Source organism: Emiliania huxleyi, assembly GCF_000372725.1.
Source record: "Emiliania huxleyi CCMP1516 unplaced genomic scaffold EMIHUscaffold_25, whole genome shotgun sequence".
In the NCBI taxonomy this organism is placed as follows: Eukaryota; Haptophyta; order Isochrysidales; family Noelaerhabdaceae; genus Emiliania; species Emiliania huxleyi.
The window spans coordinates 170,526-183,421 of NW_005200170.1; the positions used below are offsets into that span (position 1 = coordinate 170,526).

Genomic DNA, 12,896 nt, shown 5'->3' on the forward strand with positions numbered 1-12,896 from the left:
TCCGCTGCACTCCGCTGCCTTCACGAGATTCCTAGCCCTCGCATCCACGCTCTGAAGCCACCGCTCGAGACCGCCGTTCCACGGCCTGACTTCGAAGCCGTTCACGGCGCAGGCCAAGGTGGCGCGTGCGGAGGCGGAGGCGAGGGCGGCGGCCGCAAAAGCGAGCAGTCTCCGGCAGCACAAGCACAAGCAGGCGATCTGAGGGCTGGCTAGTCAGCCCACACGCGCTGCACTGGCGCATTGTGTGCACGCAGTGACGGGCGCACGGCTTTGGGCGCGGAGACGCGGGGGAAAGTTCCCCCCCCCCCCCCCCCCCCCTCCACCCACCCACCCACACACGACAGGCCCTCCGCAACCATGGCCATGGCCGTGTGGAGGAGTCCGTGTGGAGGAGTGTGCTTTGCCCCCTGCCCCTGTCCTCAGGCGGCGGCGGCCAAGGGGCGACTCGCGGCCGCCGAGGCGCGCGCGAGAGCGGCCGAGGAGGAGCGAGACTTTGCCGAGTGCCAAAAGGCCAGGGCGGAGAGGGACTTTGCGCGAGCGGCGGCGTCGGCGGCGGCTGCCGCCGCCAAGGCCGCCGCGGAGGCGGGGGAGGCGTCTCCTGCGCGGCGGGGGGAGAGGCTGAGCGAGCAGGTGCGGCGCCGGATGGCGGCCGACCTGGAGAAGGATAGTTCGGACTAGGAGCGGGCCCGCGCTTGTCTCTCGAGCCTGTCTCGCGTGTACCAGTCCACTACTCGGTAGGGGAGGAGGTCTGTACGAGTGTTCACCATCGTAGGTATGAGAGGCCAGAGGGTCTGGGCGTGAACCGTCCAGGCTCCGCCCTCTCGATTATGTGAGGTCAGAGATATACTAGATGAGTCTAGATGCGCATGCGGGCGCGCGCTGGTTTGCAAACACAAAGCTATTTGACATCTCGATGTAGAGCTCTCTAGTGAGTAGTGATCACTAGTAGTGTGCGTGACTGTCGTGGCCCCCCCCCGGGGGGGGGCTGCAAAATCCAATACAGTAAGAAAAGCAGCAGGGGGGCTCGAGGGAATCGCGCCCCCCGGGCGGCTACCCGCTCGACAGCGACGCGAGGTCGTGTGCGCTGCGCGGCGGTCCGGAGCAGGAGGCGAGGTCGACCATGCACGCTTCCAGGTCGGCGTGCAAGTCGGCGTCGCGGTCCGCGTCGCGGCTGCCCTCCGAGCCCATCTCCGCCTCGTCCGAGATGTTGCCTAGGGTGGGGTCATCGCACCTCGGGTCACCTCGGGTCATCTCGGGTCTGTCTCGGCCGAGATGCTGCCTGCGGTGAGGTCGGGTGCGAGGTGCTTCTCCGCACGCTCGCGTGGGGCAAGGGCCGGGCTACCCCTCGCGAGACAGGCAGCCCCAGAGCAGTCAAGACAGTGCGACGCACAGTGCGCGTGTGTCGTGCGTGGGTGTGCGTGCGCGTGCGTGAGAGTGCGGTGGCACGTGCGTGTGTGCGCGTGATGTCGCCTTCGGCGCCGCCCACGCCGATCTCCTCCTGGTACGCTCGCAAGTGCAGCGCCTGCGCCCTCTCGCGCAGCGGCGAGACCACGCCCGACGAGCTCGACCGGCCAAGCTGCCTACGAAGCGACAGTGCGTCGCCCCCTCCGACTCACAAGGCGAGGCCCTTGGCGCTAGCTCGAGCGGCCGGGATGCTACATCTCCCCGTATCTCCCCGCCTCTCCCCACATCTCGAGCGGCCGGGATGCCGTGAGCGGCGCTGGTCAAAGAACGAGCCCGTCATCGGAAAGGTGGCCGCCATCTGGTCGAGCGATGGCGGTGGCAGCCGAGCCAGCTTGGCAACCTGTGAGTCGGCATTGGCCAACCAACTCCCACTACCAGCCTCCCAACCCGAGGTGCCCGTTTTGAGTGATTTGGCGTGGCTCGCCTGGTGCGCGAGCACGGGCGCCGCGGAGAGCACGACCAGCTTGCGGCGCACCTGACGCGCGGAGGAGACATGAGCCGAGATGCGCCGAGATGCGCCGAGGGTGAGAGCTGATATGAGCCGAGGGCGACCAAGGTGAGCCGAGGGTGAGCCGAGGGGGAGCCGAGAGTGAGCTGAGAGAGAGCACGACCAGCTTGCGGCGCACCGGGTGGTCGCGCGGCACGGAGAACGGGACCGAGTTTGTCACGACCACCTGAGGAAGCGATAGGAAGCGATGAGCCCGTCACTCGCACTGGATCACTTGGGCGGGCGGGGCCCGAGGTTGGCCACGACCACCGTCGTCACGTCGGAGACGGCGATGATGCGGAGCGACTCCTCCGAGAAGATGCCGTGGGTGGCGACGGCGAAGACTCGGGCAGCGCCCGCCTCGAGCAACGCCTCGGAGCAGCGTGCGATTGTCTTTCCCGAGTCGATGATGTCGTCGACGATGATCGCGTCCTGCCCTCGCACCTCCCCGATGAGCTCCAGGTGCCTGATTATCCAAGCAGGCATGGCCTCACACCGACGCGTGCAATCGCGGAACCCCCGACGACCTCCAGGCGCCTCCGCTCGCTCCCAGACGCCTTGTGTGGCAGCAGCATCGCCAGCGTCGGCGCAGCGCCCGCTCTCGGAGAAGCGAAGCGCGAGCCTCCTTCGCCCGACGCGTGCAGCTCCGCGAGCGAGTCGAAGAAGGCCTTTGCGAGCGTCACGCCGGACGCGTGCGGCGCGACGACCACCGGCCGCCGAAGTTGGCGCTGCGTGTGCAGGTAGCGCGCGGCGGCGGGCTGGCACGAGGCGGAGGCAAAGTGGCAGCGCGGCGAGAAGAAGCCGGCGATCTCCTCCTTGTGCAGGTCGAGCGTGAGCACGCCGTCGACGCCCATCTCCTCCAGCAGCGACGCAACGTCCGCCGCCGAGATGGGAACGCGCGACGTGTGCTTGCGCGCCTGCCGCCCGTACGCGTAGTACGGCAGCACTGCGGTGATGCGCGCGGCGCTCGCGCGGCGCAGGCCGGAGACGATGAGCGAGAGCTCCACGAAGAAGCGGTTGACGCCCGCGCCGCCCAGGCACGCCACCACGTACGTGTCGCGCAGCCGCACGTTGCATGGCAGGCGGAGGTGCGTTTCGCCGTCGGCGTCCTCCGCGTCAATGGCGGCGGGCGGAATGCCGAGGATGCCGCCTATCTCGTCGGTGAGGGACTCAGCGCCAGTGGCGGCGATGAGGACAATGTCGGAGGGCTCCGCCATGTAAAGATGTGAGCCCTGCCCCGTCTTAGCCAGCCGGCCGTCTCGCCCCCCCCCCCCCCCCCCCTTCACCACCGCCCCTCCTTCCAAAGCCCACCCTCGCCCTGCCACCGAGCACAACGCTGCTTGCTGTGGGTTCGAGCTCTTAGCTGTACGGGGCTGGTCCCTCACTTTCCTACCTACTACCTACCTGTGTGAGAGAGAGAGATTTTTAAAGACCAACAAGAAATCACGACTTTCACAGTTCTTCTCCTGTGTGTGAGACACACACAAGGGGGCTAATGCCTAGCTAGATATAGCTAGGAGTTTAAATCCTTTTCTGCAGATTTTGGCGCGATATGCATTCAACCTCTGCATTCACCCCCACTCCGGGTAGGAGCCCGAACATTGCTGCGACTCGCAATTGCAGTGATTTGGGCTCGGCAGCTTGTTTGTTAGCCCTCAGCCGAACAATTGCATGCACCTGCACCTGCACATGTCCATGCACATGAGAGAGATTTTTAGCAATACCAAACAAATCAAGAGAGAGAATCTCTCTCTGAACAAATCTAACACTTGTTTTGTTTGTTGCCGTTGCACATGTGGACATGACATCCTCAACAAAACCTCGCGGAACCCCATGCGGGACCAGGAGGGTGCGATGACGTGAATGAAATCAAGCTCTGGACGCCCCTCCTCAAGACCTCCTCGCCGGGCGTTGGCAACGCCTCGAGTGGCGGCACGCCCGCCTCCGTTGGCCACTCCTACGCCTTTGGTAACACCGAAGAGAAGGCCCGCCGCCTAAACATGGGCTGCAAGGCGCGCGGGCAGCCCGGCCAACCCTTCTCCCACAAGACCGGCCACGGCTACGTCAAGGCGCATCGCGGTTTCTACCACGACGCGATCTTTGTCAAGCGCAACAACTTCAACCTGCTGCTCCACGAGACGTTCGGCGGCGGCTTCTCGCCCACCGCCGTTCTCAAACTGCGCCGCCTCGCGCGCAAAGTCGCGCGCGGCAGCGTCGACCGCACGGCCTGCTCGCCCAAGTACTCGCTCTCTTTTATGTCCCACCATGCAGAGCGCATCTCTCTCTCTGTTGTGCGAGGCGTGAACCGCGCCATTCGCTCTCACCTGGCAACCCTGTCTGCACGTCTCGCGCGCGCGTGAACAGGGCTCCAGGCCCCAAATGACGTGTGAGTGTTAGATTTGTTTGGTATTGCTAAAAATCTCTCTCTCTCTCTGACATCCTCAAAGAACTGGAATTTTCTGAAGTTGCTTCTTGTTGCCGACGAGCACCCCCTCAGTGGATAGGCCGCTCGGTGGCGCGGCAGCAACATCAGTGTCGGCGCCGTCGGCGCTTGCGTCGATGGCCGACTGTGAAGTGCCAAGGACGGCATCCCCATCGTATGGGACAGTAAGGAGTGTTGAGCGTGACATGGATGAAAGGAAGCAGGTCAGTGAAGCAGGTGAGACGCTTTGGAACGTCCTGCTTAGCGACTCAACAAAGTGCGACGCCCTCGAGCACCCGGCTCTATTGCCAGCAGATATCCAGCCCCGATGAACACCCACACGACCCTCTCTGCACCGCCAACCGCCGAGCGGCGGCGACGGCCAGCAGCTCCCGACTCCTCCGGCGTGGGCGCTCCCTTGGCCTCCACGTCAACTTCCTTCGCCGGTTACGAGATTGACTGGCAGCGCAAGCTCGGCTCTGGTTCGTTCGGCGCGACATACGCCGTCCGTGGCGACGACTCTGTGGCCGTCAAGGTCCTGAACCACAAGGCGACCAAGCCTGAGATGGTCAAAATCGTGCGCGAGTGCGCCTGCCTCGAGCGGCTCGACCACCCCAGCGTCATCTCAGTGCTCGCCCACGGGCGCGTCGGCACGGCTCTGTACTGCATCGTGATGGAGCGGTGCGCCGGCGGCGAGCTCTTTGACCTCGTCAGCTCCTTGCCGCTGCCGCCCGAGCACACCGCTCGCCGCATCTTTTGCGAGCTCCTCGACGCCGTCGGCCACTGTCACTCGCGCGGCATCGCCCACCGCGACATCAAGCTCGAGAACGTGCTCCTCACCGAGAGCGGCGCCGTGAAGCTCATCGACTTTGGCCTCGCACACCAGTACGATCCGGCGCACGCAGGAGGCTGGGACCGGTCGACTCTGCTCACCGAGGTTGTCGGCTCGCAAAACTACGCCGCGCCCGAGGTGTCGGCCGGCTGCGGGTACGATGGCTTCCGGGCGGACATGTGGAGCAGTGGCGTCGTCCTCTACACGCTCCTCGCAGGCACCTTCCCGTACCACGAGTGCATAGCTCCTGTCGAGGTGGACGTGGAGGGCCTGCCGGCAGAGGCGGTCGGCCTAGTAAAGGCGCTGCTCGAAGCGGATCCGGCGCGTCGCCCGACGGCCAGCGTTGCGAGGCGCCACGGCTGGTGCACGGGCGCCGGGGGCGGCTTTGGCGCGGCGGACGAGAGCAGTGACGGCCTTGAGAGCCTCGCGCTCGACTCGTACCTGGCGACGCTCGATACGGAGAGCCTGGGGGTGGAGGACGCCGGCGCGCTCTGGGCGCTCGCGGCGCTGGAGGAGGGAGGGACGGGCGAGGAGATGAGCAAGGAGGAGGTCGAGCGGCGGCCCGAGCGTTCGTGCGGCTTTGGCAGCAGCGACACCTCGCGCAAGCGGCGGCGCGTGGATCCTCGGCCATCCCTTCTCGAGAGCGGCTTCCGTCCCGCACACGTCTTGATGTCTGCTCGATGGCTGGAGGTGCAGGTGGCATGAGAGAGAGAGAGGAGAGGGACTCGCTGAGAAGCAAGGTCCACGTCCAGGCTGCAGTACAAAACAGTACATGAGCGAGAGCGAGAGAGAGAGAGAGAGAGAGAGAGAGAGAGAGAGAGAGAGAGAGTCTGCAGTGTAGTGGGCCGCGTACGGTTGGTTGCATGCTGTATCTTGTGTATTTACAAACGGGAAAGGATCTGAAAGGGGAGACCGCGACATGCACGCGACGTGCAGGACTCTAGTCTCCGGCAGGGCTGCCACCACGGCCAGCTAGTACAGCTCGACCGGCCCCGTCTTCCTGTGGAAGCTCCGCGTCGGCCGCGGCCGCTTCCCGTGCGCGTGTTTGTCGCGCAACCGCTCGTGGAAGCAAGGCGCCGGAAGGCCTGCCGCCGCGCGGCTTACGCCGGCGCCCGTGCGGCGGTGTGCCTCGCGCCCAACAGGACGCATCCCTCGCCGCTGCCTTTGGGACTCCACCAAAAAGTCTCCCACTCCCGCCTCTCCTCAAATCCACCAAGTCGAGCCGTCAGCTCTTTGTACCGCATGATGCAGTTACACGCACGCACGTGTATACTCAGTCTGTTGATCCGCATGGCTGAGCTCCCCCAACCCTCACAGTGACGCGCGTCAATGCTCAGCCTCGGCCACTCTCCACGCGGGCGCGTCAGGCGGCCGCCGTGCGCCCCTTCTGCAGCTCCGCCACCTGGTCGAGCGCGTCGCCGAGCAGCCCCTTGGCCACGCCGAGGTCGCGAAGCTGCTCCACGCCGCCGCTCGCGCGCACCTCGGCGGCGTGGTCGGCCACGAAGCGGCGGCACTGCGCGAGGAGCCGCCCGTCGCCCGTCGTGTGCGCCGCCTCGAGCAGCGGCACGGCGCTCGCCGGCCCGACGCTCTCCTGCAGCGCCTGTGCGCAGAGCAGCTCGAGGCGCGGCACCTGGTACTTTTGCGCCAGCTGCCGCAGGTCGAGCGCGCGCCGCGCCTGCTCGCCCTCCCCCTCGCCGAGGTCGAGCTGGTCGGTGAGGAGGTAGCGGACGAGGGCGGTGAAGCTGGCGAGGTCCGTTTCGAGCACCGTGACCTCGGCGGCGTCGCGCTCCTTCATGCCGATGCCGAACATCGTCCGAAAGAACACGGACCGCACACGCAGAGGTTGTTCTTGCTCACGTGCTCGAGGCGGACGGCGGCGGCGGTGACAGTGAGGTCGAGGGAGGCGGCAGCGAGGGCGACGCGGACGGCGGCGGCGGCGACGGCGGGGCAGAGGGCGGCGGCGGCGACGGCGGCAACGGCGGAGAGACTGGTGGGGCCATCTGGCCAGGAGAAAGAGGCGGCGGGGATGGCGAGGCCGACGGCGGTGACGGCGACGGTGAGGCGGAGGGAGGCGGCGGCGACGGCGAGGCGGACGGCGGCGGGAGCGACGGAGATGCGGACGGCGGTGGCGGAGATGGCGAGGCGGACGGCGGCGAGCGAGAGGTTAATCTCAGGTGGGGCGCCCGCCGGCCCCCGTCACGCGCGCATTTATAGCGGGGGCGTGATCGACGTGGGCAATTCGAGAGACAGTGGGGCGATGACTGGGGGGGCTCGGGCCGGCTCACTTGTCTGATAGACTTATGAAAAACTCAGACCGACTGACAGACGTACGCGAGCCCAAGAGAGGGAGGTGTCCATCACGGCACATCAGCGGCGCCGCCCCGTCTCGACCACCTCCCACGCACGTGCTTTTGGATCGACACGGCCGCCGCGTCCTGCTCTCGCGCCGCCCGCTCCCGCTTGAGCCGGTGCGCCCGCCCCAGCATCAAATAGCGCGAGTAGGAGAAGGAGGCAAGCGACGCGCCGAGCAGCAATCCGGCGGCGCCGCCCAGCACAAACTGCAGGGGCGTCAGAAGCTCCTATGGACCCAACCGCGCACACACCGCGTGAGTTTACCTCGTCCACTACCTGCGCCTGCGACCTCTCTGCTCGCCTCGCTCGTTCCCTGCACGCGCATTGCAAGCAGCTCGATGCGCCAAGCCCCCGCGAGGAGCGAGAGCCACGCTTCGGCGAATTCACGCGCGAATGCTGAGTCCCCCGGGGGCTCGTCGGCAGCGGCAGCAGCGGCAGCAGCGGCAACGCTGCCGCCGAGGACGGCGGAGGCGTTGCTGCATTGAGCGCGGCCTAGTCGGACGAGGTCACCGAGCTGCGAGCAGTCGAGCCGAAAGCGGTCGGCGTCGAGGCCGGCCCGAAAAGGGGGCGCATTGACAAGCCGGACCTGAGCCGGGAGAGGGCTGCGTCGACGACGAGAAGGCACGGTCCAAACAATGAGCGGAGAACCGCTAGGGGCCACACACTCCGATCCACATCGCAAACGACGCCTCTTGACACGCTACGTCGACTGGCGCGTCCGCATTCCTCCGGGCTGCGGCCACGGATGCGTAGGCATCGCAGAGGTCCGAGGTGTTCAGCGAGGACGACTCCATCAGCGCCTGCAGCAGAGGCTTAGGTCGGAGTGACCGCGGGCCAGTCTTGCTGCCAGGGGGGGGGGGGGGGTAGCTCGAGTGAAATGGTCATAGGCGTCGTGGGTATGGCTAGGGGGCTCACGGCGCCCACCGTCGCATTGAGCGGCCCCTCGAGGTCGTTCTGCGAGAGCGGCCAGTCCAGCGCGCCAGAGAGAGCCGCCGCGCCATCCGCGGCCCGTCGACCACAATACTCGCCGCCGTAGCCAACGGCGAGGGCGAGACACGCGAGCGTCAGCAGGATAGCCGTCAGAGCCGTGACGGCAACCAGCAGCAGGTAGACGCAAGCCTTGTAAGTGCCGGCGCAGCAAGATCCGCACCTCTGACCGCGCGAACTGCCCCGGCGGCAAGTGCAGCTGTCGAGGCACCGCTCCGTCTGTCCGTTGTGCGCGTAGATGGCCCTCCGCATCACGACGCCAAAGCAACAGACGAGAAGTATGACGACTGCGCACACCACCACCGCCACCGCCGCGGCGGCGATGATTGGAGTCAGCTGTATGTTGAGCGGCGACGGTGGAGGCAGGAGCAGTGGAGGATCTACCGAGCGGAGGCAGCGGTGGCAGCGGCATTTGCATGCTGGCCGGCATCGGAGGAGGGCTAAACGGGATGATGCTGGGATCCTCGTCCGGGTCCGGGCCGACCCGCGAGCGGGCGATGGGCTTGAGACGGGACACCATTGCTGCTTCCGGCAACGGTTACAGACAGGGGGCCACCCGTTCTTCAGCTCACAGAGACCTCGCGGGCGAAGGGCTGTGCTGAAGGCACAAAATATACGGCCCGGGCAAACCGCGGTCCGCGTGCTAGTCGCGGGCTGATTGACTGATTGGAAGGTGAAGATTGGTACGGTAAACATCTCCATCTGTGGAGGGAGGCAGCGAGCGCCAGCTGCTCCTGGAGTCTAGCAGTAACTAAGGCGGCTGGCGGTGGGCACACACACTCACACTCACGGTGGGGCGGGGGGGGGGGTAGGGCGGATCGTACCATACCCCGCAAAAAGTCCGAACCCAGGAATAGAGCTCAGGGGCCGCGCGGTCAATGGGCAGCCTTCCCGACGAAGTCACCGATGCGGCTGGGCGAGGCGACGAGGCGGCGCTGCTGGCGTGGCTTGACAGCGACGGGCAGGTCAACGCGACTGGCGGGGTAGGCAATGTGAGCGGTGTCACCGTGCTGATGCTGTCCGCCGGCAAGGGCCACGAGCGGATGGTCGAGCTGCTGCTTCAGCGAGGCGCGGAGATCAACCTACAGAGCAGCAGCGGCGGCACCGCGCTGATTGCCGCCGCCCATGAGGGTCACGAGCGGGTTGTCGACCTGCTGCTGCAGCGAGGCGCTGAGCTCAACCTGCAGAACAGCAACGGCATCACCGCGCTGATGCTCGCCGCCGCCAACGGCCGCGAGCGGGTGATCGAGTTGCTGCTGCAGCACGGTGCGGAGGTCAACTCGCAGGACAGCAAAGGCATCACCGCGCTGACATACGCCGCCAGCCAAGGCCACCCCGCAATCGTGCTCCGCCTGCTGCGTGCGGGCGCAGACGCGGCGCTGCGCTCTGAGGACGGCAAGTCCGCGCTGCAGTTTGCCAAAGAGAATGGCCACGCCGCGTGCGTCGAGGCCTTCCGGCAGCACGTCGCGAAGGTGACTGCGATCCAGCGCGAGGCGGCGGCGAGAGGGGCGGGCGGCGCTTCCTCGGGCGAGGCGGCGGCGGGAGGGAGTGCGGCGGCCTCTTCTAGCTCGCTGGGCAGCCTTCCCGAAGAGGCTGCGACAGCAGCTCTCCAAGGCGACGAGGCGGCGCTGCTGGCGTGGCTCGACAGTGGCGGGAGGGTCAACGCGACTGGCGGGGCAGGCAATGTGAGCGGCATCACCGCGGTGATGCTCGCCGCCAGCAGCGGCCACGAGCGGGTGGTCGATCTGCTGCTGCAGCGCGGCGCAGAAATCGACATGCAGAGCATTAGTGGCGGCACCGCGCTGATGGGCGCCGCCCAGCAGGGCCACGAGCGGGTGGTCGATCTGCTGCTGCAGCGCGGCGCTCAGGTCAACCTGCAGACCAACAGCGGCGAGACCGCGCTGATGGGCGCCGCCGGCAAAGGCCACGAGCGGGTGGTCGAGCTGCTGCTGCAGCCCGGCGCGGAGGTCAACCAGCAGAACAGCCGCGGCGTCGCCGCGCTGATGCTCGCCGCTTACAGCGGCCACGAGCGGGTGGTCGACTTGCTGCTTCAGCGCGGCGTGGAGGTCAACCTGCAGGACAGCGTCGGCGGCACCGCGCTGATGGGCGCCGCCGACCAAGGCCACCCCGCCGTCGTGCTCCGCCTGCTGCGGGCGGGCGCGGATACGAAGCTGCGCTCTGAAAGCGGCAAGACAGCGCTGCAGCATGCCAAGGAGACTGGCCACGCCGAGTGCGTGCGCGCCCTCGAGGAGCATGCGGCGGCGGAGGCGGCGGCGGAGGCGGAGATGAGGGAGGCGGTGAGAGCGGCGGCGGAGGCGGAGGCGACGCGGCATGCCGAGGCGCTACTTGCGGGGGAGGAGGCGGAGAAGGAGGCGGGGGAGCGCACCAAGGAGAGCAAGAAGGGGAAGAAGAAGAAGAAGGGGAAGGGCGGCGGGGGCGGTGCTGGGCCATCGCAGGAGCCCGAGGATGAGGCAGCGCTGGCGACGGGAGAGGAGGCGGAGTTGGCGGCGGCGCTCGAGGAGAGCGCGAGGCTGGTGGAGGAGAGGCGGGCGGCGGAGGAGCAAGGGTCGTCCTCTTTGGCTGCAGAGTCGCCGGCTCCGAGGGAGGAGGAGCCGCCGGCCGACTTCATCTGCCCGATCACGACCGAGCTCATGAGCGACCCGGTGCTGGCGGCGGACGGGCATGCCTATGAGCGGTCGGCGATCGAGCGCTGGCTCGCGACCAAGTCGACGAGCCCGATGACGGGCGAGGAGCTCGAGCTCACTCGGCTCTTCCCCAGTCACATCCTGCGCCGTCAAATTCGAGAGTGGCGAGAGGCGCATCCAGGGCGGTAGACAGCGTAGAGAAGAAATCACATGGAAACCAGGGCGGGTGCCAAAATTCTTTATCATATACTATTTAATAAATAGACACAACGAATGTTGCCCTCGAGCCTCGACCTTACTTATACTCTTTGAGCTGTGGGACGCGAAAACCGCAATCGATGTTTTGCGCGCGGGTTTTCCTCGCTGCACTGACAGCGCAGCGAGGAGCCGTTGTTACATCGCTCATCGGTTCGGTCGATCCACGTCGTTTTTTGTTGGTACGACTAATTTTATTTCCTCCCGACGAGGGTCGAGGCGCCATCCGACGAATGAATGGCGCCCTCATCTATTAGTATCAACATTGATTGTCTGCAGTCTGGCGGCCCGCGGTGGTGGCGGGGCGGCGAGGGCGGGTGTGGCCGAACGTTGCTCACTCTGAACTTCTGCAGCTAATGGAAGTACTCGAGTAGCAACCACCGCTGGGCTCATGAGGAGCGGCGCGCAGCGGCGGTGCGTGCGACGCCGTGGCCGCAGAGAGCGCGGCTGCCGCACACGTCTCGGTGGTCGCGTCGCCTCTGGCGATCAGCTCGAGCGCGCCTTCTTGGAGGGCGGCTCCGGCGCCGCTCTTCGCGCCGTACGGCGAAAAAGAATTCGGCGCAGCGCGCCCGCGCGCTGCCGGCCCCGGCAAGCCGCACTCATGTGCGACCCCTTCCCCGCCGAAGAGGCGGCGACCGGCACCATCTTCCGCTGCAAGTTCCCGGGGTGCCTCCGCAGCTACGGGAGCACTGACGCCGCGCGAAAGCACGCGCGGAAGACGCACCCGGACTGGCTCAAGCTGGCGGACGCCGCGGCGGCGAAGCGGGTTCGGGGCGGCCCGTCGACAAAGTCGTCCTTCTACTGCGCCCGAGAGGAGGCGCCCCTCCTCTCCCCCTCCTCCGCCGTGCCAAACGGCGGCCTGCTGCGGCTTGACTCGGCTCTCGAGCGGCTTGACGGTGAGGGGGCTTGCGGCGGAGAGGGAGAGGCGGCGTGGGGGGCGATCAGCGGCGGCGCGGACGCCGCATCGGCCGCAGACCCGCCCGCAGGCTCGCTCGCCGCGACCGCCGCGTTTGGCGACGCCGCTGCGCCCCCCTCCTCCGCCCCCGGGCTGCCCTCTAGCCTGCCCTCCCTCTTCAGCTTGGGCGACGGGGCGGGCTGGGGTGCGGGGGCGCCTGCGTGGGCGTGGCCCGAGCCGCTCCCGCCGCTCCTCGGCGGCGTCGGGGTCTGGAGCGACTCTCCGGGCGGGTGGGATGCCCTGCCCGCAGACCGAGTGGCAGACTCGTTGTCCTTGCCAGCCTCCCCCGCCCCCGCCGACTCCTCCGCCATCGCCGACGCCGCATCCGCCGTTCTCGCCGCCTCCGCCGCCTCCGCCACCGCGTCGCTCCTTGGCGCGCTGCAGGGCAGCCTGCTGCTGGACAGCACGCAGCAGCCGCCTCCTCTCCTCTGGTCGCTGCTCGCGGCAGGAGCGGCGAGGACCTTTGCGTCGGAACAGGCGCCCCCCCCCCCCCGCGA

General features: G+C 67.2%; 6 protein-coding genes across 6 annotated transcripts in view; 3 read left to right on the forward strand and 3 right to left on the reverse strand.

Moving 5' to 3' along the window:
- Positions 1-2,197: 2,197 nt before the first annotated feature.
- EMIHUDRAFT_43644 (hypothetical protein) lies at positions 2,198-3,075 on the reverse strand (the record flags this gene model as incomplete). Its single annotated transcript, XM_005778078.1, has 3 exons — positions 2,198-2,478; positions 2,507-2,508; positions 2,588-3,075. Coding segments are annotated over 3 exons (771 nt in total), but the record flags the coding sequence as incomplete, so codon positions are not given.
- Positions 3,076-4,899: 1,824 nt separating this feature from the next.
- Positions 4,900-5,568, forward strand: EMIHUDRAFT_44463 (hypothetical protein; the record flags this gene model as incomplete). The annotated part of the gene is made up of 1 exon (XM_005778079.1): positions 4,900-5,568. A coding segment is annotated over one exon (669 nt), but the record flags the coding sequence as incomplete, so codon positions are not given.
- A 1,000-nt stretch (positions 5,569-6,568) lies between these two features.
- Positions 6,569-7,015, reverse strand: EMIHUDRAFT_205795 (hypothetical protein; the record flags this gene model as incomplete). The annotated part of the gene is made up of 1 exon (XM_005778080.1): positions 6,569-7,015. The coding sequence occupies one exon, from the start codon at positions 7,013-7,015 to the stop codon at positions 6,569-6,571; it is 447 nt and encodes a 148-aa protein (XP_005778137.1).
- Positions 7,016-7,486: 471 nt separating this feature from the next.
- EMIHUDRAFT_205796 (hypothetical protein) lies at positions 7,487-9,064 on the reverse strand (the record flags this gene model as incomplete). Its single annotated transcript, XM_005778081.1, has 7 exons — positions 7,487-7,523; positions 7,600-7,784; positions 7,847-7,929; positions 8,068-8,143; positions 8,223-8,357; positions 8,482-8,831; positions 8,929-9,064. 7 exons carry the CDS (start codon positions 9,062-9,064, stop codon positions 7,487-7,489), a joined length of 1,002 nt encoding a protein of 333 aa, XP_005778138.1.
- Positions 9,065-11,195: 2,131 nt separating this feature from the next.
- Positions 11,196-11,681, forward strand: EMIHUDRAFT_205797 (hypothetical protein; the record flags this gene model as incomplete). Its single annotated transcript, XM_005778082.1, has 2 exons — positions 11,196-11,374; positions 11,657-11,681. 2 exons carry the CDS (start codon positions 11,196-11,198, stop codon positions 11,679-11,681), a joined length of 204 nt encoding a protein of 67 aa, XP_005778139.1.
- Positions 11,682-12,045: 364 nt separating this feature from the next.
- EMIHUDRAFT_205798 (hypothetical protein) overlaps positions 12,046-12,896 on the forward strand; it is a gene marked incomplete at both ends in the record, with an annotated part of 1,824 nt that continues 973 nt past the window's right edge. Inside the window, one exon of the mRNA XM_005778083.1 lies at positions 12,046-12,654. Coding sequence (XP_005778140.1) covers positions 12,046-12,654 — 609 coding nt within the window. The remainder of the gene's footprint in view (positions 12,655-12,896) is intronic.